This window comes from Acanthaster planci, linkage group LG03 (assembly GCF_054643075.1).
Source record: "Acanthaster planci isolate LZ-2023a linkage group LG03, COTS_SCS, whole genome shotgun sequence".
Lineage (NCBI taxonomy): Eukaryota > Metazoa > Echinodermata > Asteroidea > Valvatida > Acanthasteridae > Acanthaster > Acanthaster planci.
In genome coordinates, this window is record NC_141779.1 from 11,629,115 (window position 1) to 11,654,185 (window position 25,071).

Consider the following 25,071-nt stretch of genomic DNA (forward strand, 5'->3'; position numbering starts at 1 on the left):
TTGTTCTTGGGTGTATTCTGATTTGCTGATGCTATTTGTAAAGCTTCGCCAGACTTGTTGTTCTTGGGTGTATTCTGATTCGCTGACGCTATTTTGTAAAGCTTTGCCAGACTTGTTGTGTTTGGGTGTATTTTGATTCCTGATGCTATTTTGTTTTAAACTGCTATAAAAAGCACTCGGTGTGGTAGCAGCGTCTCGTTAAACTTTTTTGAGGTCATGTATTCGTAGAGACAGATCCCTTTTTGCAAAAGAAGCGAGCTTTGCTCACCACACGCTTGCACTTGGGTCCGTTTGAGTTTTGTGACACGCTTTTACAAGCCTGTCTAGCGACGTTACCATAAAATAAAACTAGTTTATAAATCGAAGCTGGCCTAGAGAAAACGAGACATACTTTTCGATGTTTTGGGAATGTAAAAGATCTTGTCAGTTTGTTCGTTACCTTGAAATAGGCTTGCACCTTGCATAATGAAATGCACGTCGTAATTTTCTAAATTGTGTAACACGACTAGGATTTGCGTTTCGTTGGGAACTATTCTGAGTTGTAAGTTACAATTGGCGTGGGCTGCGCCTCTAAAGGCCCCTGTCACGTGACAGTGGTCTCTCAATTTGGGGTTTTTGCTAAATTTCTTGTTACACCATAAACATCGGTTATCGTTGGGGTCCGGTGAGAACTCTGGTTTGTCGCACCAGCATTGATATTTGTTAAAAAGATTTCTTTTTGCAGATCCAAAAGGTTCCAGCTTGTCTAAATTGCTGTCATTGATCGCATGTGAGCTGTTAGGGTTCAGGGTTTGCAAAGATATCTTTTCGACTTCCAACATTAGTTGCTCCACAAAAACTTGAGCAGCATTTGGACCTCTGCAGAGCTTTTGAGCAATCGTTTTTGCATCACATCTAACAACTGTGTAATAAACACCACAAGCGACGTGTTTTTGAGGGCGAGCTTTGTCACCTGTTTGCTGTAAGATCGATTCAAAATCTGCATAAATCACAAATGGTGTTTTTTGTTTGTGTTCGTAACTAGTGAAAAACAGTGTTGAGGACCCGTCTGTTGTGTCTTTTGGCATTTCAATAAAACAGGAATGGGTATCAAGCCATTTGAACTCTTCAAAGAGTCTGTTTCGATCAGCTTCTCTGTTGTATCGGTAGGGTGAATTGCAAAGACTGCAATGATAGATTTTACCGTTGTGTTTGGTAATCTGTGATGACAGTAGTCTCGATTCATCTTTGATCCAACAATAGTGAGAAACTGTTTCATCGTCCGCTTGGCTCTCTCCTGTGATATAAAGCAAGTTTACGTGAGATTGTTTTTGCCCCATTTTAAAATTGTTTGAATTATAGAAATAAAAAAATTCACTTTGTTTAGGTTGAACGGGGTTGAGACCTTGTATACCGAGCTTTTCTTCTGGTTCTGGATATTCATATCCAATGACGTTACTTGTCAGGTTGTTTTGTTTTTCAATACGAGGGATCTGTGATGGCAGTGTAGGAGAATCCTGAGAAGTCAAGACCGTCATCTGTGGCTTAACTCCACAAACGTTCGTAATACACTTTATAATTGGGGTTGGTTTGAAGTTGTTTTAAAACATGAGGACGTAAATGTACACGTACCGTAACGGTACATGTAAGTACATCTACTACTGCTGTTTCAGTCTGGCAATGACCAGACCATTATGTCATACATTTCAATACACTTCCAAGCCTGTTGCTTGATAGATTTCATGCCCTGCAGATGTTTCTTTTAGTTTTTTGGCATTTTCCATTTTGACATTTTCTTCCCAGGTGCTTTTCACAATTTAGCATGAAGCCTTACATGTACTGAACGTGTACGTCATGTCTCAAATCATCAATTCGATGTAACTCAGGATTTGTGAAGTTTCTGTGCTCTCTGCTGTTTGGTAAGTCTCTTTCCTGTCTTGAACTTGAGAAGCTCAAATTTATGAACAAGGTACCGGTAGGAAACAATTCCATAAACCCACACTACTGATTTTTCCCTGCAGTCATCTACAGTCATCTAAAAGCAAAACCGTGTCATAAAAACATCAATTTCTTCATTGAAAATATTTTGATCCTTGTGCGACTTTTTATCACATTCGGTTCTTCTGAAGTTGGGATCATTTTGTAATGAATTTTGTGATCCACGTGCAACGGTTTATCACATTTGGTTCTTCTGAAATTGGGATCATTTTGTAATGATGTTTTTGTCCATTGTACATGTATGAACCCAGCAGCGGCATGAAAACCTGTATTGATCACCATGCGACCATTCTGAATTAAACTGCCTTGTAACCTTCCACGCATACAGGTCTGACTAATACGCACAGATCCAGCAGCATAGTGCACAGGAAAATTGACATCTGTGCCGTATTATGTCCTCCATCTTAGATTCAGTAATAACAAGAAATTCACTTTAAAAATTACTAGAGCAAGTGCAATTTTTTAGCTAAACCTGTGCCAAAAACTGAACTTTGACACTTGGAGCTTGCTCTGTTAGTGCTGTGTACAGTACAGTAGGGCTGCATTACACGTATGTGACATGTATCTGTACATGTAAAGACAATTTTGATAGGAAGATGTTGGCACGTTGCTCAAGTCTTACAGTAATATTCCTTGCCACAGGGGATAGTTATTTTCATTGGATGCGTTGGCTGAAAGTACATGTAACTGCCACGTTTGATAGACATTTTAGGTATTATTTGACACTTGAAGACCAGGATGCATATTGTGCGAAATGTTCCTGTTGGGAACTTTGTCAGTATTCCTCTTCCGGCCAGAGCAAAATTTGAAATAAATGAAATACAATGGCTTACAAACTGACTCAACTACCAGCCCTATTTACCTTACAATGTTTTTTCAGATTCAGTGTTCTGGTCTGTGGGTTTGTTATCAATGTGCAACAATGCCAAGAGTGTCAGCGCTTTCGAATGTACATGTACTTGTGTCATGTAAACCTGTCATCGTACTAAAACCTATTCTTTGAATAATTCCTCGCTACATTCTCAGCTCAATTATGCATGTTTTCATAATTCATATAGAAAGTTTAAAGTGTATTTTAAACTTGAAAGTTTCAAGTGGTGAAAGTAAAAGTTTGGTTTTGCAGATTCTCTAGTAAAACAAATAATATCCTCCTGTTTACACGTACCTTTGTTGCATAAAGGGAGAGTCAAAAAAGCACACAGGTAGACAGCCTGAAGTCGTTAGAGATTGGCTGAAGATATTGACAGGCTGAAGTTAGCATCGGTGCTTAGGTTGACAGAGGTAGACTGGCCGATGTCGGCCGAAGTGGATACGCCGACAGTAGAGGTAGACAGGATGATGTCGGCAGAAATACATGTAGATGTGCTAAGGTTGGCAGAGGTGGTCACGCTGACAGTGGAGGTATACAGGCTGACATCAGCAGAGGTGGTCACGTTGACAGTGGAGGTGTACAGGCTGATGTCAGCAGAGGTGGACAAGCTAATGGCAGAGGTAGACAGTCAGAGAGTTGAAGTCATCAGAGGAAGACCAGCTGGCATTGGATATGATGATTTGTGATGACGTGTTATTATTTGAGATTTAGCGGTAAAAGTGCTTCCATCTTGTCATTCCTTATGTCTTGATGGATTCATCATTTTTTAGACAAATTGCCTGCTGTTGTTCAAGAAGCTCCCTCTGAATACTTTTTTCAAAGTTGGCCTGCATCAATGGGAATTTCCTAACTTTGTCGAAGTGTAGTTAATTGAGATTTTGTTCATTTTGCATCAATTACTTCATGTTGCATTTTCATTAGGAATATAAATTTGTTTAAATGACTGCAGTGAACGTTATACACAAAAATTCAGCTGTTTGTTAAGTTCCAGTGCTGTAAAGTTCTTGAATAGTTTAAGTGATTCAGCCCAACACTGCTATTCTGAACACCTCTGTACCAAACATTTGGGGTATACTGAGCATTCTCCTTGGCTCCCGAGTTCTCCATACCGAACATTAAAAGGTTGCTTTAAAAGGAAATACATTTAGGACTGATGAGAATACTGACAAGTTTAGGAAAATCTGTCTTGCAAAAGATCAGTGCCAACACCGTCAGTATCTGTGTGTTTAATTTGCTTCAGAAATTGTATTTGATGATGTTTATTCTTTTAATAATGCTGCATCGTCTTCTCAAGATTTTCTTTTAAATGTACGTGTACAGGTATTACCTGTGGTGGCTCTTGGCTCCCAAGTCTTATTAGCCCATGCCTCATAATTAATATCTCCCCCATTCACTCCTAAAACAAGATTCAATCCTAATGTAATCAAGAGTCAAGCCCACAACCACCTATTGGACCACTTTCTCTGATCTCCTTGTAAAGACATCAGATTGTCTTGATAGTGTCATTAGAATCAATGTGTTTTATTGTACAAGGGGTTATAATTTTTTAGGTATAAGCACATGTACGCGGTACATACATGTACATGTACCTTATAAGGTGTAAACTTCAACTTGAGCAGATATACTAAAATATGGTCTTCAAGATGCACTACTCACTCAATTCTGAGTTCAGCTATAAGCTATATAAGCCTGCAAATCTCAAATGCAAAGTTTGAATTTTAATTGCAACAGAAAAAGAGTAACATTTTGAATTTGTGCATTAATGCAAATTGTTTGGTTGACTGTCATCTGTTTTGGGAGCTAAGAACAACTAATTTGTCCATGGTTTTACGTGTATTTAATGGTGTCCATTCTTTGATTTTCGTATTCATGCCAAGAAACTGAAGTGAGACTAGACGCCATCCAGTCTATGCTGCTTTCTTTAGGATGTCACAGCGATGTGAATAATACCACCAGTCCCCACTACACAGCTGTTTGAGAAGCTCTTCCATCTCAGTGGATGCCTTTCCGCCCGTGCATTCAGTGACCGGGGAATCCCATCCTGGACAACGCACGTAAGGATTTGAGTATGGCGTCTGGTCACTGATCCTCTAACCATTTGTGGATGTTTTCCTACTTACATCACCGCTCCACGGATAGTGCTGTTCTGTTGTTTCTCCACGAGGCCTTGATGCAGCCCCCTCGTAGATGCCCAACCATCCTATGTCTGTTACCTGTCTCTTGATGCCATTGATGTTATGCTCCGGCACACGCCTTGCCATTGATACCAGTTCCCAGTGGCTACTTTTCTGCAGTGGTCCCTTCTGTGCTAGTGTTGCATCTCGTGAATGTGAGTAGTGTATTTTCTAAATCAAAGCTTTCCACATTATGCATTGCCCAAACCGTTGTCATAAAAGTTGTGAACTACGCTTGAAATTACTATTTGAACAGAAATCCAAGAGAATACTTTATTTTCGGCTCGGTTCGCATGTGGATTGGGTTTTTTAGTCCCTACCTGATTCCGTGGGTTTTACCCAGAATATTCCTGTGGGGTTTTCTTCCCACCTCTAAAACTGTAACTGCTTCTCATTGTGTCCTCACAGCAGGTTTCTTCAGGCTTGCAAGCTATAGTGCCAAGGGTACTTTTAAGGAATCCTTGATGCCATTATCAGAAATAAATAATGATAATAATTTCCCAAGAACCTTGTGGGTAGCCATTTCATATTTAAGAAACTATCCTTTTTCTGAATTCAGTAGAAATCTATTTGCCTTTTTAAAATTTTTGTTCAAAGTTGTATGGATTTCATATTGAAATAAGCTTTTTGGTATCAACTTTGGAAAAACAAGTGAACCAAAACATCTAGAAAAGCTTTAAATTTTGAAATTTTTCTGTCCTTTTCTGAGCTGTCTAGTGAAAGTGCAGAAGACAACTGCATGTTTTTTGGTTGACATACATTCCTTTTTTTTCTGTTTTGCATTGTTACATATTCTGTCGACATATTCTGTCAGTCTTTTATTAAAGTCTCACCCTAACAGGTTAAGTTTAGTGTGCCTGAATAAAAGAATAATTTGACGTTTTTGTTAAACCCTTACTTTTACTGACCCAATTTCAAATGCAGGTATTGTGTGGCTTCTCACAGCTTGCTGGCTATTGAGGGACATACATCATTGGCTTCCAGTAAACTAAGAACAGAGCAGTTGATCATCTCTGTCATCTCATCAAACAGCATTTTCAGACGCCTCACAGATTTCACTTTTAAGGTGAGCGAGATTTCTTTTGCAATTTCAGAAGAAGCTCGGCATTTGGGCAAATAATTGTTATTTCATACACGATGTTTGTGAAGTCTGTGAACATTTATGATGTGTCAAACACAAACTTGATTGCTCTTCACAGTCTGCATTGCAGGGCATTGCCATAGAAATATTGTCAAATATTACACCACTGACTTTCAAGAGTTGGTACTTACGGCGGTGTTGAAAGTTGGTCGATAATCTTGCTTTTTCAAAAGTCAGGGTTTCAGCTGTAAATAATACCATCAAGTGGTTTTCTGGTAAAATGAAGAAGTTGCAATCTGTAGCTTCTTTGGATATTTTATCATATGATTTAACAGTTAATATAAAATTGAAAAACGACCTCCTCTTGGTGTGAGCCTTTGAATGTGGGATAGATTGGGGATGTCTGTGGATGTGGGTTTTGATTCTGTTTTGCAACACAACTGCAAAAACAGCAGCTGAGAACCAAGAGATGAATGGGCAACTTTATTTGGAGGTCGACGAAAAAAGGACGGTCCCAAAATGTCACTTTATTTTAAGTTTTATTGAATATTTCCAGCAGATGAATCATTTATAATTGACCTTGCCAATTGGTATACAAGCTTAAAGACACAAATTTCACATGGCCGTCAGATTTAGTTTATTGGAGGTTTTTTGACTTTCCCTTTCTTTTGCATCATATTTCTCCAAAACACTCTTTTCCCACAAAAGGTAAAAAAACAAGTTGTGTGAAAGGAATCCACATTGTGTACCACATTCCCTCCTCCATACGTCGGTCTCAGGAAGTGACGTATTCCGTATAGTTGATGCACCGCAAACTGACTTATCCTGTGTACAAAGTCTATGGATGGTATGTCATTTTGTGGTGAACCCAACAAATTATGTATCTTTTTGCACGGAAACCTTGCAGTGAACTTTAATACTTAAAGTAATTTGTAAAGAACTGTTGATTATGCAGACATCCCATGTCGCCTTTATGTTACCTTTGTTGCAGGCAGAGATAGTCACAAATGCACAGAGCTGAAGTCGGCAGACGTGCCAAAGTCGGCAGAGGCAGACAAGCTGATGTTGATTGAGGCACGTTGTGGATATGATGTTTTGTATCTGTTATCCGTGATATTTTGGGGACAAATTGCCTGCCATAATTCCAGGATGCTCACTTCAAACGTTAAAAACATGGACGTCAATCCTCCGAAGCTATAGCCTAGTTATTTCAGATTTAATTCATTTTGTCAGCGTTTGTTTTACGTTGCATTTTTTAATGTATGAACCCTGTTTTACCGTTGTAACCAACATTGCAACTATAACTCAAAAACGGCTGTGGTAGGCTGTGTAACGTTATAAGTTTTTTTAATTACAGCGTGGAAGACACCTACATGGACATCGACAGGAGGAGAGACAGACGGAAGCGAGATGACTGTCCTGAAGGTTAGGCTTGGAATGTGTTTTTGGCTGATATACCATAATGCACAAGAAGATATAGTTTCATGAATTTATCTTTAAAACTGCTGGTTTAGAATGCACTGTTTCCCAGCACTTTGGAATGATGTGGTCCATTCATACCATAGTAGATATTTTCGACAGGGCTATCCCTTCATATATGCATTTTAACATTCACTATTTGTAAAAACCCAAGTGGAAAATATCGTAAACAGAGCGTGGCAAATGGAACAAAATCCTTGCAGTTTGCATAATGCCTTTATACATTGTTTATTCCAGCTTTCTGGATTCACTCATCAATGGGGAGGTAGAGAGTGTAAAGGAAGGAACAGATTATAGTTCCGGTAAGTTTTTTAACCCGTTTTCTTTAATGAAATGGGAATCAAAAGCTCAATAAAAGCACGTTGGATGTTCTTCACAATTTATAAACGTTAAAAAAATGCACTGCCTGTCAAATACTTTGGAATCTAGAATGTTTGTCAACTCTGCAAATATATTGTGATTTAATATGTATTTTTTCTGTTGACTGCAGGTTGGGAAGATCATCCGATGCCTGAAGATGAGTGAAGTTTCTTTCAACTCGGAAGAATGAACATCAGTAAAGCAGTATAAAGAGAGTGAAGACCTTGCCTGTGTTTATTTGTCCTTAAACTCCCTCCCGCCTCCCCTCCCGCTAAAAATTTGTCCTTAAACTCCCTCCCGCCTCCCCTCCCGCTAAAAATTTGTCCTTAAACTCCCTCCCGCCTCCCCTCCCGCTAAAAATTTGTCCTTAAACTCCCTCCCGCCTCCCCGCCCGCTAAAAATTTGTCCTTAAACTCCCTCCCGCCTCCCCGCCCGCTAAAAATTTGTCCTTAAACTCCCTCCCGCCTCCCCGCCCGCTAAAAATTTGTCCTTAAACTCCCTCCCGCCTCCCCGCCCGCTAAAAATTTGTCCTTAAACTCCCTCCCGCCTCCCCGCCCGCTAAAAATTTGTCCTTAAACTCCCTCCCGCCTCCCCGCCCGCTAAAAATTTGTCCTTAAACTCCCTCCCGCCTCCCCGCCCGCTAAAAATTTGTCCTTAAACTCCCTCCCGCCTCCCCGCCCGCTAAAAATTTGTCCTTAAACTCCCTCCCGCCTCCCCGCCCGCTAAAAATTTGTCCTTAAACTCCCTCCCGCCTCCCCGCCCGCTAAAAATTTGTCCTTAAACTCCCTCCCGCCCGCTAAAAATTTGTCCTTAAACTCCCTCCCGCCCGCTAAAAATTTGTCCTTAAACTCCCTCCCGCCCGCTAAAAATTTGTCCTTAAACTGCCTCCCCGCCCGCTAAAAATTTGTCCTTAAACTCCCTCCCGCCTCCCCGCCCGCTAAAAATTTGTCCTTAAACTCCCTCCCGCCTCCCCGCCCGCTAAAAATTTGTCCTTAAACTCCCTCCCGCCTCCCCGCCCGCTAAAAATTTGTCCTTAAACTCCCTCCCGCCTCCCCGCCCGCTAAAAATTTGTCCTTAAACTCCCTCCCGCCTCCCCGCCCGCTAAACATTTGTCCTTAAACTCCCTCCCGCCTCCCCGCCCGCTAAAAATTTGTCCTTAAACTCCCTCCCGCCTCCCCGCCCGCTAAAAATTTGTCCTTAAAGTCCCTCCCGCCTCCCCGCCCGCTAAAAATTTGTCCTTAAACTCCCTCCCGCCTCCCCGCCCGCTAAAAATTTGTCCTTAAACTCCCTCCCGCCTCCCCGCCCGCTAAAAATTTGTCCTTAAACTCCCTCCCGCCTCCCCGCCCGCTAAAAATTTGTCCTTAAACTCCCTCCCGCCTCCCCGCCCGCTAAAAATTTGTCCTTAAACTCCCTCCCGCCTCCCCGCCCGCTAAAAATTTGTCCTTAAACTCCCTCCCGCCTCCCCGCCCGCTAAAAATTTGTCCTTAAACTCCCTCCCGCCTCCCCGCCCGCTAAAAATTTGTCCTTAAACTCCCTCCCGCCTCCCCGCCCGCTAAAAATTTGTCCTTAAACTCCCTCCCCCCTCCCCGCCCGCTAAAAATTTGTCCTTAAACTCCCTCCCGCCTCCCCCCCCCCTAAAAACTTGTCCTTAAACTCCCTCCCGCCTCCCCGCCCGCTAAAAATTTGTCCTTAAACTCCCTCCCCCCTCCCCCCCCGCTAAAAATTTTTCCTTAAACTCCCCCCCCCCTCCCCGCCCGCTAAAAATTTTTCCTTTGTCCTTTGTCCTTTGTTCTTTTTCCTTTGTCCTTTGTCCTTTGTCCTTTGTCCTTTGTCCTTTGTCCTTTGTCCTTTGTCCTTTGTCCTTTGTCCTTTGTCCTTTGTCCTTTGTCCTTTGTCCTTTGTCCTTTGTCCTTTGTCCTTTGTCCTTTGTCCTTTGTCCTTTGTCCTTTGTCCTTTGTCCTTTGTCCTTTGTCCTTTGTCCTTTGTCCTTTGTCCTTTGTCCTTTGTCCTTTGTCCTTTGTCCTTTGTCCTTTGTCCTTTGTCCTTTGTCCTTTGTCCTTTGTCCTTTGTCCTTTGTCCTTTGTCCTTTGTCCTTTGTCCTTTGTCCTTTGTCCTTTGTCCTTTGTCCTTTGTCCTTTGTCCTTTGTCCTTTGTCCTTTGTCCTTTGTCCTTTGTCCTTTGTCCTTTGTCCTTTGTCCTTTGTCCTTTGTCCTTTGTCCTTTGTCCTTTGTCCTTTGTCCTTTGTCCTTTGTCCTTTGTCCTTTGTCCTTTGTCCTTTGTCCTTTGTCCTTTGTCCTTTGTCCTTTGTCCTTTGTCCTTTGTCCTTTGTCCTTTGTCCTTTGTCCTTTGTCCTTTGTCCTTTGTCCTTTGTCCTTTGTCCTTTGTCCTTTGTCCTTTGTCCTTTGTCCTTTGTCCTTTGTCCTTTGTCCTTTGTCCTTTGTCCTTTGTCCTTTGTCCTTTGTCCTTTGTCCTTTGTCCTTTGTCCTTTGTCCTTTGTCCTTTGTCCTTTGTCCTTTGTCCTTTGTCCTTTGTCCTTTGTCCTTTGTCCTTTGTCCTTTGTCACCTACCTTTTATTTCCAAGTTGTGAATAAATGCCACACAGAATAAGCACATCTCCTCATTTATTATTCCTCTTGCAATTGTCAACTTAAATAAAGTTTCTAGACTTGTAACAAATTGTAATATGTATTGTTTAGCTTCTATTAATTTGTGAATAAATGCCACAGAAATTAAATTATCAAATCTGCTTGTTTATTATTTCTCTTCCAATTATCAACTTAAAATAAAGTTTGTATACTTTAATAAACATTGTTTTTAGAACATGGGAGTTTTTGATGCAAAGTTGCCAACAATTCTTTTTACACGGGGGTTTAAATAAAATTTTAGAAGCAATTATTCTTGCACTTTTACTCTTAAAACATGGGGTTAGGAACAATCTCCGCCACTTTATCTACTACCTTTTAAAATGAGAGGTCAGAAAAGTTGCAAACAGGTCACTTTTTTAGAACATGGGGGTTAAAACAAATTTAATGTCAATTTTTAAATGCGAAGTTGCAAACAATTCACTTTTTGAATCAAATATTGGGTTTAGAACAATTTTAGAAGCAATTATTCTTGCAGTTTTACTCTTAAAACATGGGGTTAGGAACAATTTCTGCCATTTTATCTACTACCTTTTAAAATGAGGTTAGAAAAGTTGCAAACAGGTCACTTTTTTAGAACATGAGGGTTAGAACAAATTTAATGTCAATTTTTAAATGCAAAGTTGCAAACAATTCACTTTTTGAATCAAACATGGGGGTTATAACAATTTTAGCAAATATACTTGTAATTGTACTTTTTTAAAAATAGTTATTCACATTTTTAACATGGGGGTTAGAACAATTTTAGAAGCTATTATTTTTGCAGTTTTACTCTTAAAACATAGGGTTAGGAACAATTTCCGCCATTTTATCTACTACCTTTTAAAATGAGAAGTTAGAAAAGTTGCAAACAATTCACTTTTTGAATCAAACATTGGGGTTAGAACAATTTTAGCAAATATACTTGTAATTTTACTGTTTTAAAACATAGTTATTCACATTTTTAACATGGGGGTTAGAACAATTTTAGAAGCTATTATTCTTGCAGTTTTACTCTTAAAACGTAGGGTTAGGAACAATTTCCGCCATTTTATCTACTACCTTTTAAAATGAGAAGTTAGAAAAGTTGCAAACGGGTCACTTTTTTAGAACATGGGGGTTAAAACAAATTTAATGTCAATTTTTAAATGCGAAGTTGCAAACAATTCACTTTTTGAATCAAACATTGGGTTTAGAACAATTTTAGAAGCAATTATTCTTGCAGTTTTACTCTTAAAACATGGGGTTACGAACAATTTCTGCCATTTTATCTACTACCTTTTAAAATGAGGTTAGAAAAGTTGCAAACAGGTCACTTTTTTAGAACATGGGGGTTAAAACAAATTTAATGTCAATTTTTAAATGCGAAGTTGCAAACAATTCACTTTTTGAATCAAACATCGGGTTTAGAACAATTTTAGAAGCAATTATTCTTGCAGTTTTACTCTTAAAACATGGGGTTACGAACAATTTCTGCCATTTTATCTACTACCTTTTAAAATGAGGTTAGAAAAGTTGCAAACAGGTTAATTTTTTTTAGAACATGAGGGTTAGAACAAATTTAATGTCAATTTTTAAATGCGAAGTTGCAAACAATTCACGTTTTTAATCAAACATTGGGTTTAGAACAATTTTAGAAGCAATTATTCTTGCAGTTTTACTCTTAAAACATGGGGTTAGGAACAATTTCTGCCATTTTATCTACTACCTTTTAAAATGAGGTAAGAAAAGTTGCAAACAGGTCACTTTTTTAGAACATGGGGGTTAAAACAAATTTAATGTCAATTTTTAAATGCGAAGTTGCAAACAATTCACTTTTTGAATCAAACATTGGGGTTAGAACAATTTTAGCAAATATACTTGTAATTTTACTGTTTTAAAAATAGTTATTCACATTTTTAACATGGGGGTTAGAACAATTTTAGAAGCTATTATTCTTGCAGTTTTACTCTTAAAACATAGGGTTAGGAACAATTTCCGCCATTTTATCTACTACCTTTTAAAATGAGAAGTTAGAAAAGTTGCAAACGGGTCACTTTTTTAGAACATGGGGGTTAAAACAAATTTATAGTCAATTTTTAAATGCGAAGTTGCAAACAATTCACTTTTTTAATCAAACATTGGGGTTAGAACAATTTTAGAAGCAATTATTCTTGCAGTTTTACTCTTAAAACATGGGGTTAGGAACAATTTTTGCCATTTCCGCCATCTACTACCTTTTAAAACGAGAGGTTAGCAAAAGTTGCAAACATGGGGGTTAGAACAAATTTAATGTCAATTTTTAAATGCGAAGTTGCAAACAATTCACTTTTTTAATTAAACATTGGGGTTAGAACAATTTTAGCAAATAAACTTGTAATTTTACTTTTTTAAAACAGTTATTCACATTTTTAACAACATGGGGGTTAGAACAATTTTAGAAGCAATTATTCTTGCAGTTTTACTCTTAAAACATGGGGTAAAGAACAATTTTCGCCATTTTATCTACTACCTTTTAAATCGAGAGGTTAGAAAAGTTGCAAACAGGTTAATTTTTTTTTAGAATATGGGGGTTAGAACAAATTTAATGTCAATTTTTAAATGCGAAGTTGCAAACAATTTACTTTTTTAATCAAACATTGGGGTTAGAACAATTTTAGCAAATATACTTGTAATTTTACTTTTTTAAAACATAGTTATTCACATTTTTAACATGGGGGTTAGAACAATTTTAGAAGCAATTATTCTTGCAGTTTTACTCTTAGAACATGGGGGTTAGAGAACAAATTTAATGTCAATTTTTAAATGCGAAGTTGCAAACAATTCACTTTTTTAATTAAACATTGGGGTTAGAACAATTTTAGCAAATAAACTTGTAATTTTACTTTTTTAAAACATAGTTATTCACATTTTTAACAACATGGGGGTTAGAACAATTTTAGAAGCAATTATTCTTGCAGTTTTACTCTTAAAACATGGGGTAAAGAACAATTTTCGCCATTTTATCTACTACCTTTTAAATCGAGAGGTTAGAAAAGTTGCAAACAGGTTAATTTTTTTTAGAACATGGGGGTTAGAACAAATTTAATGTCAATTTTTAAATGCGAAGTTGCAAACAATTTACTTTTTTAATCAAACATTGGGGTAAGAACAATTTTAGCAAATATACTTGTAATTTTACTTTTTTAAAACATAGTTATTCACATTTTTAACAACATGGGGGTTAAAACAATTTTAGAATCAATTATTCTTGCAATTTTATTCTAAAAACATCAGTTTTAGGAGCAATTGCTCCCGTTACATGGAATCAGAAACAATTTCCACCATTTGTTCTGCAGCATTTTAAAACGAACAATTTTAATGGCAAATTTTGAATGCAAATTTGCAAAACAACTCACTTTTAGATCATGGGGGTTAAAAATAATTTTAATGGCAATTTTGAATTGCACAGCTGCAAAAAGTTTAATGTTTCTAACATTGGGGTTAGAGCAATTTTAGCATCAATTATTCTTGTAATTTTATTCTTTCAAACCGCGAGACATTAGAACAGTTTTAATGGCAATTTTTAATTGGGAGGTTGCAAGCGATTCACTTTTTAGCAGCAATTACACTTGTAATTTTACTTTTTTAAAACGTAGTTATTCACATTTTTTACAACATGGGGGTTAGAATAATTTTAGAAGCAATTATTCTTGCAATTTTATTCTTAAAACACGAGTTTTAGCAACAATTACTCCCGTTACATGCAATCAGAAACAATTTCCGCCATTTTTCTGCAACATTTTAAAACGTGGGGTAACGAAGAATTTTAACGGCAAATTTTAAATGCGAATTTGCAAATAATTCACTTTTTTAGATCATGGGGGGCTAGAACAATTTTAGCAGCAATTACACTTGTAATTTTACTTTTTTAAAACATACAGTTAAAGAATACTTTGCGCCATTTTTCTACCACTTTTAGAACATGAGAGATTACAACAATTTTAATGTCAATTTTAAATGCGAGGTTGCAAACAATTCACATCTTTTACAACATGCGGGTTAGAAAATTTTAGAATCAATTATTCTTGCAATTTCACTCTTTCAAAGCATGAGAGGTTAGAACAATTTTAATGGCAATTTTTAAATGCAAGGTTGCAAACAATTCACTTTTTTAAACATGTGGGTTAGAACAATTTTAGCAACAATTATGCTTTTAATTTTACTCTTTCAAGACATAAGGGTTAGAACAATTTTAGCCATTTTTAGGAACAATTTTAATAGCATGTTGCATGTCCTCCTAGTAATGCCGTTCAATTAGAATCTGTTCATTATTGGGTTAATTTCAAGTTTAATTAGGGCAGAGGGATCAACATATTTCTACCTGTTTTGTTTATTTGGAAATACTGAATTTTGAATAAATACCAGAGTAATTGTGAAGTTCTAGTCAGTTATACTCATTTATTGGGGTTAAAATCACATTAGCAGCAATTTTTTTGCAACTTTAAAACATGTGGTTAGGAACAATTTCAGCCATTTTTTTCTACATTTCCAAAATATGGGATAAGACACTACTTTAACAATTATGTTTTACCTTGCAACTTGGGATCAATGAGTCTCTACTACTCTATTAGTCTCTACTAAGTAGCCTTTTCACTGGAGGAGATTGCAGTCTACACTCTTGTTACAGTGGTGGCCTGGAACATGGAGACGTGGTGACTTTTTCTATAGCAAAAGCAAACAAGACACACAGAAAAGGCAATGAGAATTCTTTACTTTATACGAAATGATGTCTTGAAAATGTCCAAATAACATTTCAAGAAAATAAGAAGCAATTCACACAAGAAGCAACAAATTATTGTCAATGATGCTAGTGAAACAGCAGTGTTTAATACACTGTATGACTTTATTATTGGAAATGCAGGCAAATTTGTTCCCTTCTGTAAATCTGATTGCATTGAAGCGTGACAGTTTTATCTTAGTGGATCAGTCTTCTAACTTTTTCAGTTTATGCCACGTGGGAAATGCTCAAGATCAAAATTGGGTTTACTCTTCATTAATAAATGGGTTAATTAGCCTAACAAGATGGTTTCTTTTCTTGTACGGAGGCAGCTTGTGCACAAACCCCACGAGACTGGTCTGAAAAATTCTGTTTTCTGAGTAAAGACTTAGATTTTCCCTAGTCCATTTAACTGTTCCTGACGCGTGTTTGCTTTCTAACAGTTGACGAGTCACTGCCCAGAATAATTAATGGCGTCCGCCTGTGGAACTCTTCTGAAGAAAAGAATTTAACAAAGTGTTTCACAGAACGGATCTTGGATTGCAAAAACGAATGAATCTGCTCGGAATTCTAGTCATTCAAAGGCAACAATAAATTTGTCTCACAGCAAAAAGTGCGAAAAATGGCGTTTCTTTTTAGGGATTTTTCTTCCAATCAGATTTTCACTGTTTCGTTAACCGGAGATCCGGGGCGTAACCTAACATTACTTGACGAAATCTTATTTTCCAGTCATATTTTAACCTCGACACGTTTTTCAAGAGCCTTTTTGCCAACTTCATTCGATACTAAATTCCAAAACGAAGTATATTGTTTGTCTGTTCAGAATACTGACTTATTTTCCCATGCTGGTAAGAGGTGACTCTGTTAAGTATCCGATACAGTGCACTTCAGGTCCCAGAAAACGGCCAATAGGGCCTCAGCTTGCATACATAAAATAAGCTCGGTTACGTCAGTTACGGGAATTGACCACAATCAAATTCATTTTGTGTTAAGGCGCTGAGCGAGTAAAGTTACAGCACTACTCGTGTTCGTGTTCCACACATTAATTACAACTTGATAACGCCCGGTCGCATTTTTGATTTAACTTCGACAAATGGAGTAAAAAAGAAAGTAAACGGACCAGGCCTACATTGAGGAAGATGGCTTAAAAGGCTACAAAATGCGTTTTCACATTTGATACTTACAGTCATTACGCCTCTCTCGTTGAAACTGTTGAAAGTGACACGTTTTGGATGCTCTCACGGGAGATGTTTCGTGACGAAATGTTGCAAGCTTCCTCGGCGAGGCAAACGTCGATCTAGAAATGCGCAGGTCCGGTTACCACGTGCAGGCAAAGGAATTTCAAAATTTGCATAAATGCCCACCCTACAAAACGCATTCTACTCGTTTATCGCATGATGCCTTTGCAAATCACAACTGGACCAAATGCGGCGATCGGACGCAACAAATAATTGGAACAGCGTCAAAGAAAATCGTGCATAACAAATGCTATTCATTCATTCTTAAGTTCGTCCAGGGGAACGTTGAGAGAACGTATCAAAGACTGAACAGCGTGAAGTATGCGCGTTCTTCTATTGCCGAAGTGGGGGCTTTAAATCAAACAAGCCTTTTGTTAGTTCTTTTAATTCAATTTGAATTCTCCGCACTAAAGACACTAAAGACACTCTTGATTCGGGGCAAGCTTTTGTTAGTTACATAAGAGACCCCGTGCACCAATACACTGTTTTCAATGGACAAGAAGGGCACAAATTTAAGGACTCTACATTTCAGAGACAGAGGTCGCTACGCAAAAGCTTGCCCCGAATCACGAGGTATAGCGCAGTATCTGAAGTCTAGGGAATTTGAATTATGTTGATGTGCAATCAGATGACTCACTGTACCAACTTTTAGTCAAATTAAACTCTTAAACGATCTTTCTCGAACTCCTTGGGTTTTTTTTAAGGCATCCAATAAAAGAAGCACTTGGCGAAGCCAACAGTCGCAGATAAAAGTTTATATGTGATCTAAATAAATATACAGGGCATTTTGCCTACAGTGGAATTATCCTACCGAAAAAGTGAACACATTAAACCTCTCTCTTTGCTAATATTACGAAACTAAGTTCTTCAAGGTCCTGATTGAGACACTCCAAGAGAAAAGGCAAAAAACTGCGTGAACGTTTTGGAAAAGTAAAATAACTGATTATTTTGTACACACGAGCGAATAACAATTAAAAAAATAAAACAAAACAAAAAGGAAATAGGCAAATTCAAATAAATCAAATTAAAAATCAACAAACAGCACACACACCTGACAGAGACTACAGTTACAATACCTGTTATTGACATATTCTTCCCGAAATATGTTGCTGGTGTGGGTCAAGGGCAAGTCGATGAAATAAAAAAGAACAAGACATAAATAAGACAACTAAAATAAGACAACTATTTTAGCCTTATTATTGACCTACAAAAGGTGAGGGCGGAGGCAAAAGAGGCATTTTATTGATCGAGAGAAAAACATTGGGGGTCCGTTTTATTTTCCTTCCTTCTAATAGTATATTCTAGAAAGGCCATTAAACATTGCGTGACAAAAGATTACATTTTTATGGGCCCACCCCTCCCCCACAAAAAAATGTAACTGTCCCCCTTTCAAAAAAGGTGTGCCTCAAATCTGCCCATATCCAAGGTTTACGTTTCCAGCTCCTTGTGCATACTTTCCGAAGATGTACACAAAATATACATGAAGCTAAATGTTAACAGAACGTGCACTTGGTGCTGGTAAATAAACCCTTTCACCATTTTTGGAGCAAAATAATACTGTGTAATCGAAATAAAGGTTTCACAGCCTTTAGTTAGTTACATGTACTTCTAATTAAACTGTGTGCTGCTTAAAATAAAAGCTAAACAAAGGATAAGGAAAGACCCATCACCAGTTAGTTAAAAAAATCATTAGACAGATTGTATGTAAAAATAAATGAAATTCAGTACTACAACGCAGAAGTACGTCAAAAGTATGATGCCAAACACAGTGTGGTTGCATCTGAAAGAATACCGCTAGTTTAGAAGTTTCCTGTTGATGCCTGACTTGCATATCTGCCATTATGGATGATTAAGCAATGTTGTTTTACAGATTAATACATAAAACCACCCTTTTCTCTAATAGGGCTGATGGTTCTCTGAGCTTTCTACGCGTTCTGGCACTGGATTTGTGAATAGAATAAACAAGCTTTCTTTGGAATTAACTACTTATTCAGAAAAAAAGGACAACGATTCACCTCTTCATTCAGCAACACCTTCAACACGTCTATGTTCCCTATTTACAATAAATTTCACAGCAGTGGTGCATTTCTTGGACTGCTTGTCACACCACTGCTGGGTTGTTGCACAAGACCTTGATTTTTATTAAGAATACGGAATCACAACACAACAACATCATGATGTTCGTATACATAAATAAAGGGAAATAACCACTGGGAATAAGGCCAGATGCCCAAGGAGGCCATTCCACAGCATCATTGAGGGAAAATCACTCTGCCGTCTTCGGACTGCGATAAGACAATGACCTGCGGCACTGTCCTGTGACCAGCACAGACGTCTCAAGACATAATGGCCCAGTTGTACAAGTTGCTTGCGCTTAAGCACATAAGGGAAGATTTTATGTGCTTTTGATGGTGACACACTTAACTCCCCACACTGGAAACAGGTGTTTACCTTTTGTTATGACAGGCTAATAGCTTTTATTTATCTGTGATTGTAGAGATCAATTGAGAGCTCATAAACTAAGCTTTCCCATGCAACCGTAATTGAAATGTTCAGCTTCAGAAGTTCAGCGTACCAATCCATTACCAATCAATTACCAATCCATTTTATATTGCTATTTTTTCATTTTTGATACACCTTAAAGATATAATTTTAGACATCATAAATAAAACTGACCAACGCACAAATTTCTAATTAAGAAAAGTTTATGACAAAGAACCAGCTTCTTATTTCCTTCGTGAATATGCCACACTCAAATATCGTGCACAAATAAGCATTGGGAAAATGTGGAAGCCATAAAGGGCTCTACGGCACAAGCACAGGAAACACACACCTGCAAAGGTTGGTGCATGGTGTTTGATGCAAGGGATGCCTGCAATTTCATGGAAGGCTTTCATAGCTACAATATGCAGCACGTTGGTAAACGTTCCTGGTTTTGCCACATTTTCACCACTATCACTGATACTGCAATATTTTCAGCAATTTTCCAACCCATACTCTTGCTTTTTTATGCATGAACATTTCTGAAAGACACCAATGATGATGAAACATTCGACTGCTAGAGGTTGATCTCAATTTGGTGAGAGATTCCTTGACTCTGACCACAAGTAGCCATACTGGCAGCACATCTTCCCTGCCGCTTAGAGGTAACTTTGTTGCCGTCAAAGATTTATACAGCTCCAAACTGGTACTTTATAACATAAACAATTTCTCATGTGAAAGGAGTAGAACAATTCATCCGTTAGACATCAGATTTTTAAGTGTGAGGTATCCATTTTGATCCCGGGAATTGCTGTGAATGTGTTGTTCCTTTTTTTCTGAATTTGGCTCGAGAAATTTTTCAGAAGGGAAAGTCAGAAATTTCACTGCACACAATAATTCATCATTTTGTTTCCATTCATGGGTCCAGACGATAATTGTTATAAGGGAAAGGAAGGCTCCAACTTCATAAGTCTGGTTTCAACCCCCCCCCAAAAAAAAAATGGAAACACAATGCTAATGTGTGTACAGAACCAGATGGCAGCAAGGCTATGACTGATGGGCAGCATATTGTGTGCTATTCTGCACAAAGGCAAGAGCAAGATAGATGTCAATACACAATATCCTCAGGATAATGGCATGCTTTACCCAGTGATACTTGCGTGGGTTATGCACCGATGATGGAGTTAGGAAGGAGGTTTCAATCTGTGCAGAAAACATGCTGGACCCGTGCAATTTGGAGACAAGGGTGCACTTTCAAGAGACATAACATCCATGCAGTTTGAAGCTATTTCACCACATAGGACCCGTGTTTTCAGTGCTTGTGAGAAAGGACCTCTCGTCGTTTTTTAAAAGAGATGAAGGAAGGTAGAATGTGAACAAAATTGCAAGACTCAAGCGATGGTGAGCACCCCATATCAGCACCCTCCACATCGGAAGCACCGTCACACTGATTAGGCTGCTGGGTTGCATTCCCAAGGCGGGCTTCAGGAAACCTGACAATTCCCAAAGATTACTTTGTATCAACCTAGAAAAACACAAGTGAAAAGAAGCAAATGTCAGATGCTAGGAAAGTAATCAAACAAGGTCACTTCTGTGACTGTTTACTGCAGCGTGTCAATGGCAAGAACGAAAGCCATAACCACTCAGAATTTGATTCCGACACACGCTAAGACGTAACCTTTTCGTACAAGATTTTCTCAGTCCAAACACTGCATGGTATCTTTGATAAGTGACAGTAGATTGCCTTTGATGAACCTTTGACACACAAATATGTAAGATTTGCTCCAATTTTCTTAATGACTCAAAGACTGTGGCTTATGATTCATAGCATCAGGTCCTTTTATTTTCCTTTCATACAAAATAATACTGACAGCTTTGAATGGTGCAGTATAACTAACCTCTCCAGGTGATCCGTGGAATGTTTGATTTTCCTGAAGCAAAGCCGAGGAAAACTAGAAAACTCCCTGGATCACCAACAGAGACTGGTTTATAACACCTCTCCCACAGATTCTCTTTAAATGTAATTGGTAACTGATTTATTTAATAAAAACACAAATAAAAACTACATCTATTTGAAAAAAACAAAAAAAACTTTTCCAAACTACTTCTTCGCAAAATAGTTGAACCAAGTTCTTTGCAATGCACGTAATTAGCTGTGTGCACCTCGGTATGCATTTGCACACAATGCCACAGGCAATGAGTACAGTTCTTTGGTAACTGTGGGTAAAGTACCTCAGTTGAAACAGGTAGGGTTCTTTTGGACGGGAAATGCCAGATAGCAATAAAGTGAAAGACACGTGACTGGTTCTTGGCCAATCAAGATAGAGAATCTGTGGAGGGTTTTGTCCAACCTTCTGATCGCATCCATCATAGCAAGCATCACCACTTTTTCTCTGCTCAAGTTAGTTCAATATCTGTGCTGTGTTTGCCCAACCCACTTCAGATCAAGGATGGCACGTATTCAGTACAACCTATAGAAAAATGGGTACAGCATATCTATCAATGGCACTACTCAGTTCAACTTACAGCAGAACCAGTTTTCAATGTCGGAAGATTTCTTGGCCCTTTAGAACAGTACATGATCATTAGTTGTTAGCAAGTAAACTTGATACATGGAATTGATCCAAAAAGAACATGAGAAGGTTACATTATCTCACAAAATTTTGGACATTGAAATATTTTTAGGGTGAACAAAAAAAATTGTCTTTGAATACAAAATATTTTCTTTGGTACTGAAATAGTTTCAAAAGGAGTTTACATTCAGTCACATTGATATTTTGTAAATTCACAATGCAAAGGACTTTGAAAAGGCTGACTCAAAAATAGACTGACAGAAAATTCAAAAGTACATGTGCAGTCTAACTATTTTTCAATAAATGAACAATCAAACTCACAGTAAAAACAACAGATCTTCATACCAGGAGTAACAGGCAGTAACAGGTGTCTTGACAACATACCTGATAACTGCGCATACATCCGGAACCAGCCCATCTCCCATAATCAAAGAAGAAGTGAACAAAAAATGTAGCATTCAGGAAAAAGGATTGGTTTCAAATAATAATAAAAATTTCAGTATTCTAATTCATCCTTTGACATCCAACCACTTCCCCTGCAGAAAGTCTGCACAATATGGAACACCATTGCTGAGCCCAAGGACTTTTCTTTAGTGTTCTGTGACGTGCATAATTATGTGGACACTGTGCTTTGATTGTTACTGGATTTAATATTCAGGAAAGCCTCTCTGAGTGTGGCAAATGCAGGCTCTTTACTACTGAATAAATCACGGGTAATACTTCTCGGGTGCTCGATTATAAGTGAAAAAAGGAATTAACCAATCTGCAACGTAGGCTCTATAAAGTAAAAGCAAATCACCTAGTTCCCCAAACCTGTGGTCTATCCAAGCATTATTTGATATGATTCACTTGGACTTCAAGCATTATCCTTACCATACCCATGTAACTAATGATCAGTTCTTTCAAGGAGCTGCCCTGGAAGAGACAGTGCAATCACTCGCCGATGAAGTCCATGGCACACTGTAAAAGGTACAGTTGTGGGTGAGTTTCTGTCCAAACAAACAAATTCCAATAAAAAATTGTCATGGATTGCATGTCACAGACACAATAAAAGCACATGCGCTATGAACCTGAATAATCTTCCAACCACTCTTTACAGCCCATGACAACTAAATATTAAGAGACAAAAAGTTACACAATTTACCACGGTATTTCTTCCATATCTCACCTTCAGGGTAGTTTTCAGTGGAAGTCAAATCCCGAAATAAAAAGTTTTGCAAGTTTTCCTTCAGTCGTCTCTCAAAAATGCCGTATGGTCATGGTGGTATCCCTTTCTAACATGAAGCTTTAATAGATGTGACGGGAAGCATCAATTGAAAGCAAACAAAAACTATGTAATCAAGATTTCTGTAAGTTTAGTGGCAAAAAATAAACTACAGGCATATGTACTTTCCACTTTAACTTTTTTACAGGGTAAAAATCTTTACCTTTGTAGTGATAACTAGCAAGAGTTTCCACATCAACGTTGCCTGTACTGCCTGCAGGTACTCAGTGGCTGGTCTACACAGCCACCCATTCACGCATTATACATGTGCCTATGAACGATACAGATCATGACACAAGCTGACAATAGCTCCTCGGGAAGTAAAATTGTCCTTAACTTTCAAGTCATTATGATCAGTCCTTTAGATGTTTCTTTTATGTAAAGCAAAGTTTCCATGTTCAGTAAATGTACACAGAAAATTCAGGAGCCAAGAGGTACATGCTTGTTCAGTCTACCCGCCTGTTATAGCAGTGTTGATTATACATGTACCAACACTGCAATCCTGCAATCTTGTATTCTTCAACACTCTGGGACACAACCCAAGACACAATATTTGCTACCAAAAGAGGCCAACAACAGTGGCTAAATTCAAGTTCAGCATACACTGTACCTCCACACATTTCTCAGACTTTGTGTGCAGGCACAACAACAAAACATCAGCCAGAGTTGATGAGATGGGGCAAGCGCCAGATATGTCTACATATACAGATAGCCTGATCATATTTTCATATGTCCTCTTACATGAAGAGATTCAAGACAGTCTGTGTACTTGCACATCCAATCATTTACAGGACAATCTGTAATGCCATTATCCAAGACTTCAGGATATTCAAGCAGAAGACATAGCCATTGACATCTTTACCTGATGCAGCCGTTAGGGCAGATGCAGGAGAAACTCAACACATAAACATGTTGTGGTGAAAGAACACAAGACAAGTTGTATTTGAATAGACTCATACATGTAGACTTACATGTAAGCACATATTAAAGTGGTGAAGGAACACAAGACAATGTGTGTTTTAATAGACTCATAGACTCAAGCACACATTGAAATAAACTGTATGTAGAATCAGTATGAAAAAAAAATTTAGTTCATGCCTGAAGTGACGGGAGTGTGCAACTGGCTTAGACTATACATGTACATGTATGTATACACATATAATCCCTCATATTTCTGTTGTAAACCTCCAATGAATATTCATTTGGTCTCAGATCTTTCAAGATGCTGAAAGTGTTAGTACGTGTATTTTCAAAATACATGTAAATTCAACCACGGACCATTTACCAAGGGATGCGCAACCGCGAGCGCCCCAGCACAAAAATATGTGCAACCTTGGTTCCATGCGTGTTACGGATTGTTATAACCCCCGCAGGCGCTCTCGAATTTTTCGAAAAACCTCGCGACTACATGACACGCGTTGCAGCATGCAGCATGTACAGTGCAGCCGTGGTTATGCTGGACGACGGGCTGACATGGTGCTTAAATCTATTTGTTTTGACGAATAAATCTTCTTCATTTATCGATTTCCAGGAGAAACGAAGTTTTAATGAGGCAAACTGAAATTCCCCTGTTTTGTGGTACACTTTTCTCAGAATGTATAGGATGAAATATCTTGAGCAGCATATTTTTAGAAAGGGTGTACCCTGACTTAAAATATTACAAGAAAACAAAGTGGTGGACAGGAATATATGTTTTATTATTAGAGAAAGTGCTACATAATCCAATTTAATTTCTGCTTTGATATTGTGCCGGCCGTAACAAGCACTGAACCAGCTCTGAGCTTAAGTTGCACATTCCTGGGTAAACGGTCCGTGAGTCAACCTAATAAATCCCTACCCTCATCAACCCATCCCTACCAAACCCCCCACAACCAACTGTCACCAACCAAGCCCAACCACCCTCGACTAGGCTAAGGTTTTAGGTTCATGTATTACCAAACCATAAGTACATGTAGTTACATACATGCACACAGCGAGAAAAAACTGGGCTCTGGTTTTACATGTAGGTTCACGTATTACCATACTATAAGTACATGTACATGTAGTTACATACATGCACATAGGGAGAGAAAACTGTAATGGTAGTATCTGTAATGGTTATAGTAACAGGGAGGTCAAACAAGAAGTCAAAGTCTGTAATGGGTCTACTTACAGCAAAAAAAGGATTTTATTTCATACAAATCATGATGAATAGGAATACTTAGACCAAAGGAT

The 25,071-nt window shown here is 38.2% G+C and overlaps 1 protein-coding gene and 1 long non-coding RNA gene across 14 annotated transcripts in view; one reads left to right on the forward strand and one right to left on the reverse strand.

Annotated features, from left to right (window-relative positions):
* The window catches only part of LOC147799656 (uncharacterized), a 72,252-nt gene extending 63,885 nt beyond the window's left edge, over nucleotides 1–8,367 (forward strand). For 2 of the 3 annotated variants that reach the window (XR_015424804.1, XR_015424803.1), the window contains exons 3-9: nucleotides 1,783–1,898; nucleotides 4,726–5,177; nucleotides 5,947–6,088; nucleotides 7,095–7,177; nucleotides 7,461–7,528; nucleotides 7,820–7,884; nucleotides 8,073–8,367. This is a non-coding gene — a long non-coding RNA (uncharacterized LOC147799656). Of the gene's footprint in view, nucleotides 1–1,516; nucleotides 1,539–1,782; nucleotides 1,899–4,725; nucleotides 5,178–5,946; nucleotides 6,089–7,094; nucleotides 7,178–7,460; nucleotides 7,529–7,819; nucleotides 7,885–8,072 lie in introns of those variants that run through there. The other variant, XR_015424805.1, reaches the window with a different exon arrangement.
* A 9,088-nt stretch (nucleotides 8,368–17,455) lies between these two features.
* The window catches only part of LOC110987512 (uncharacterized), a 32,232-nt gene continuing 24,616 nt past the window's right edge, over nucleotides 17,456–25,071 (reverse strand). For 2 of the 11 annotated variants that reach the window (XM_087134783.1, XM_087134776.1), the window contains exons 3-6: nucleotides 23,021–23,128; nucleotides 21,372–22,582; nucleotides 20,919–20,984; nucleotides 17,456–20,545 (exon numbers count right to left, since the gene is read on the reverse strand). In XM_087134783.1, coding sequence (XP_086990909.1) covers nucleotides 20,311–20,545; nucleotides 20,919–20,984; nucleotides 21,372–21,400 — 330 coding nt within the window. In that variant the 5' untranslated portion in view covers nucleotides 21,401–22,582; nucleotides 23,021–23,128 and the 3' untranslated portion in view covers nucleotides 17,456–20,310. Of the gene's footprint in view, nucleotides 20,546–20,918; nucleotides 20,985–21,371; nucleotides 22,583–23,020; nucleotides 23,129–23,719; nucleotides 23,758–25,071 lie in introns of those variants that run through there. The other 9 variants (XM_087134780.1, XM_087134779.1, XM_087134782.1 and 6 more) reach the window with 9 other exon arrangements.